This window comes from Buceros rhinoceros, unplaced genomic scaffold, assembly GCF_000710305.1.
Source record: "Buceros rhinoceros silvestris isolate BGI_N320 unplaced genomic scaffold, ASM71030v1 scaffold3510, whole genome shotgun sequence".
NCBI classification, from domain to species: Eukaryota; Metazoa; Chordata; class Aves; order Bucerotiformes; family Bucerotidae; genus Buceros; species Buceros rhinoceros.
Window position 1 is genome coordinate 14,957 of NW_010387712.1, and position 4,851 is coordinate 19,807.

The window sequence follows — 4,851 nt, forward strand, 5'->3', positions numbered from 1 at the left end:
GACTCTTTACCAGCCTTTGAAAACGGGCAGCTTGCCCAGGCTGTCTGGCTTACACTAAGGAGTACAAGAGAGTAGCTGGAATTCAGTGGTCCCCACTGGGAAACAAACACCTGCAGGCTGCTCAAGCCAGCTAGGTTAGGACGGTCCTGCTGCTGCTGCTGCAATACGTGCTGAGCTCAGAAGCACCAGCTGGCAGCACTGGACAGAGCACGCAAGCTAGCACACGTGAGTTTTGATTCCTCTGGTGGTCTCTCTGCCCTAACCGCTCCATACAGTAGCAATCTTCTTCATCTTAGATGCTTTACAAAATAAGCTACCAAATGATGACAATCATCAGCAGGTTTTTGTTTCCTCTTTTTTTTTTTCTCCTGGTATGGAAAGATATTTACTTTTTTTCTTATTATATTTTTTCTCATTATTTTTTCTTCCCTTTCATTTTGTTGCATCTAGTCATAAATAGTATCAAATACAGAAAGGCAAAACAAACCAAATCAGTGGTAAATCTGATACTTAAGCTAAGCATTTCATTTCATTATATTCATTTACATTCCATTACAAGAGTAAAAATGCTTCTTTGAATTTTGGGGTACAATTTTTTAAACAATTATTTTAAAAAAATACTATTTTCCATAGGAACTGCATTATTTTTACTGTTGTAATAAAAGAAAAGGGATACCGACATATATTCAGCACACACTTTTAGAAAGAAGAGCATAAGACAAAAAATAGTTTTGATTTGCTCAAAATTACAGCCTAACCTGCAAAGTTTAGTTTAAATTTATGGTAAATACTTGTTTCTTAAATTTGCAGTTCTTGACTGGGAAAGTGCAGCTATCTTCAGGACACAGCAATAGCACTTACATCTGCAGCAACCCCACCCCATCCCATGGCCCCACGCCCACCCCAGCCTTCTGTCATGGAGAGGCGTTTTGGGAACTACATGTAGAAACATGTAGAGATGAAAAGCGGGACTGCTCAGGGAGTCCTAGACCACAGAGACCCCTTCCACCCTTGCCCAGCAGATCTCTCCTTTCCCCATTATGCACTTAACAAATTTCAGTAACATCCGCCATAAAGCATGATGTTGGTTTAAGTACTGTTGGTCATACTGATTTGTAAATTGCAAACAAGTTGCTTATTTATACTGTCAGTCCCTTAAAGAACATGGTATTCAGAAATATAAGCAAGCTATGAATCTTCATATATTTTTTACTGCACCCTTGTTTTGGGTTTTTAAGGAAATCAATGAAAGTTATAATTAGAGAATCAAAAGTTGACACAAGTTATAATGTCTTCTTAGATAAACAAAGCAGGAAGAAACAAGAAAAGATAGTTAATTTTGAAAGTATGCTCATCTTAATCTTTTATGAGAGCCTGGTTTCACACCACAGTTATGAGAGCAGAGAGAATTTCAGCATTCTGTGATGCTGCTTCTGGCATTGCATTAGAGAAGGACACTGTGCAAGCAGTGTTTCAAGACAGGCTATAAAACAGACTTTACGCAATCAGACTTAAATCAAACTAAGACAGTATGGCATTTTTTAAAAATAATTTTATACTTTATTTGAAAACTTTTAAAAAGCAATGCATTAGAACATATATTTAGAATTTTTAAATTTCTGTGTATTTTATACTCCTAAGCTAATAATCTCTGGCAGTCATTAATAAGAGTAAGGAATCTTTTTGTTAGTCAGTGTGTGTGACATTAAGCGCGGTACTAATTCTGTCTATGCTATATAAATAGTTTTCCCCATTAAGTGTGCACATTTTCTCTGCCGACTGTTGACCAGAGAAGTTTTCTCTGTCTTCAGAATTTGAGACTCCAAGCAACCCATTTAACAAATGAAAGAGTATGGATTATGACAACAAGACTCAGCAATGGTGATAGCATAAACCTCTTAATTTTAGGTTTGTTTAGAGGGCTTTCTTCTGCTTCACTCTCTTTCATCTTGTGTTCCATCAGAAAAGTCCTCTGCAGAAGAGCTGTTGTTAATTCCAACCACTATCAAGGATTTCTTAAAATATATATTCAGAAATATATATGAAATGTAAACTATATTAACATAAAAGGTGTTATTGGTATATATTCTCTCTTAAGAAACAACTTTTGTCAAAATATCTTTATATGTTGAATCTTTTTTTACTGTGTTTCATACCACATATCATTCATGTTCACTTAGTACAAAGAAAAACTATCAATCAGATTCAGCATTTATATTCCAAATTTAAGATAAAATATATTTCAGTCACATTTTACAGGTAATTTCCTTGGAAATTGATCTCAAGAGGTAAAAAATGATTAGTCAGCAATAATGATCAAGGAGGGGAAAGATACAAGAACTATCTGAACATAAATACCAATATATAAAATATTATTCTGGATAACTGCATATAAATACTGGTAATTAATGTTACTGTTTTCTCATACAGTAGCTCATATGGACCGTCCCTTAATGTAAATTAAAGTTTCATTTTCCCAGATAAGATCATCTCATGTACTTCTTTGGTTAACAAAACATATGCTTTCTTAGAGTTATCCAAAAAATAAAGAGGATCAGTAATTGTAGATGGATTAAAACCTTCATCCACCAGCCGGAATTTTTGTTGTTTGAATGTTCCGGTCACTTCCATTTTTTCCTATAGAGGAAAGATTTATTATTTTAATAGAACTTCTTTTTTTTTTTTTGCTCCCATTCATGTTTGTCTTTGCAATTCTTCCTTGACATACGTTCAATAAAGTTTATTCTCATTACCCTAGAAAACTAGAACTTTGCTGCTGTGGATCAAAACCCAGAGTCCTGGTGGTAAAAAGATACAGCCCGTTCCTTTCTGCATTGCCGTGCAGTGTCTCATCACAGTGTCTCCTCTGGTGTAGCACTAGCCTTCACTAGCTTCTTCATTTGTGCATGTTAGAAAACTACACATCGTAAAGAATCTGAGAGAAAAAACTATCATTGGCAAGAATAAAACTCAAGAAATTCTCGATGTGATTACTGTCACCTTAAACAAAGGTGGATCTTTACCATATATTTTATAGTGTTTTCAAGCTTCTTTTCAGTGTCACTGTGTCCCTTGGAAAAAGTAGTGGGAGGCATCTCTAGTGAGACTCTTTTCCCTATCCTCCCTACTTATTCTCAGTTCCACTTTATGACCTCTCTCCATTATATTTTCTTCTGTCTTTACTTTTTCATATAGATGCAAAAAATCTCCAAAAATGAAAAATGAAGAGAGCTATTGTATCTACTTCAAATTCATCTCCAGATTGTATCTACCTGCCTTGGTTGGTCTAAGAAACATTCTGGCATCTTCTGAAGTATGATTACATGTCAGATGGAGCTCAATAGGTTTCTAATTTTTTCAATCTTTAAAAATTTGTTCCAACCACTACCTTCTTTCTTGGTTAAGGACAACAGTACCAACACCAGTTCATCTGTAATGCAGGCATTTAAATTCCAACTGAAGTTCCAGGTACTAGATGTCCAGGCTACATCCAGGATTCAGATTCCTCCTGCTCAGCCTAAAGCCTTTTTTGTACATCTGTATAACTATAAATCTAGCCTGGGCATGTATTCTGTCCCCCCTTCCACCTCACTGATAAAGAAGGGGGGTGGTATGCCCCAGGGTTGGGCTGGGACAGAAATGGGTGATGCAGTATGCTGGGCCAGGGACAGTGTCATGAGGATGGGACATTTACCCAGTGATCACTGTTAACATTCTCAAGAGTAACCTTGCTTGCTCATATCAGAATGCTGCTGCAAAAGGTGTCTTCCTAGATTTACGAGTCAGATACACATGCATGTATTTCAATGCCAAGGTCCTTCATGGCTTGTTTTTCTGCGTTTGCTCTGATTCACTATTCAATCTCTGATTGGCTCACGGAAACAACTTTGATTACTGAACTTCTCTGTTCAAAAAATTATTATTTCTTTCATCTTCGCCTGAGGAGACTTCCTTCATAAATGTCTTTTAAAACATTTTTCTGTTTGCCTTTGTCATGATGTTTTCAACACACCAGAAATGAAGATGCTCATCAGACTTCACTAATGGTGGTGATCAGTATTCTATGTTTCCTATAGTCTCCCAGGTTTTTTTCTAACCACGTGTGGTCTATTTTATTACATTAAAATTTTTGACTCTTTGGGAAGGGACTGTTTTTTTTCCCAAACTAGACAGTTACTATGGCAAAGTACTAGCACACAAATAAGAATGCCTTTGATGATTCTGATGGTGGCAATAATAATGTACATTTTTAATTCACCTTTTTGATTTACCTAGTACCTTTTCAAAGCTTTAACTTTTGTCACTATAGTGCAGAACAAATAGCATGTAATTTATTGAGCACAATCAGTGTCTCCTGCTTTAGCTCTGCTCATCTCTTCTCTCATTTCCACTAAATAAAGTGGGGTTTAGATTATCTCCAAATGCAATTGTTCACATTTTACTAATCTGAATCTTTTTGTTTTCCCATGTTCATGCTTCTAATCTCCTTAAATCCTTTTGTACGATCTCTATCCTTACTCATTTATACAATTCTTCCTGTTTTAACATAATCTGCAAATTGCATTGACTTTTGTGTAATTCATTTCCCAGGGCTTCATTAAGAAAAACTGCAAATAGGACCATTTCTAAAATTAATCAGGTGTTATATGAACAAGCACTTCCTGTTAGTCATTTGGCTACCTCTGTGTTCAGGTTATGTACATGCTTGTAAGCACTGTGCAATAATGCATCTTACCTGGACTCTTAAAAAAAGAGGACAAGCATAACTTGGCAGATAGGTCACTACTTGCTTATACATTTGCTCCAAGTCTAATGATGTATTCTGCTTTAAAATAAGAGAAGCCATTCCTG

At 35.9% G+C, this 4,851-nt stretch overlaps 1 protein-coding gene across 1 annotated transcript in view; it reads right to left on the minus strand.

The window, feature by feature from the left end:
* Window positions 1–2,460: 2,460 nt before the first annotated feature.
* Window positions 2,461–4,851, minus strand: part of SLC27A6 (solute carrier family 27 (fatty acid transporter), member 6) — a 27,610-nt gene continuing 25,219 nt past the window's right edge. The window contains exons 10-11 of the mRNA XM_010146084.1: window positions 4,736–4,851; window positions 2,461–2,637 (exon numbers count right to left, since the gene is read on the minus strand). Of these exons, the coding sequence (XP_010144386.1) occupies window positions 2,461–2,637; window positions 4,736–4,851 (293 nt within the window). The remainder of the gene's footprint in view (window positions 2,638–4,735) is intronic.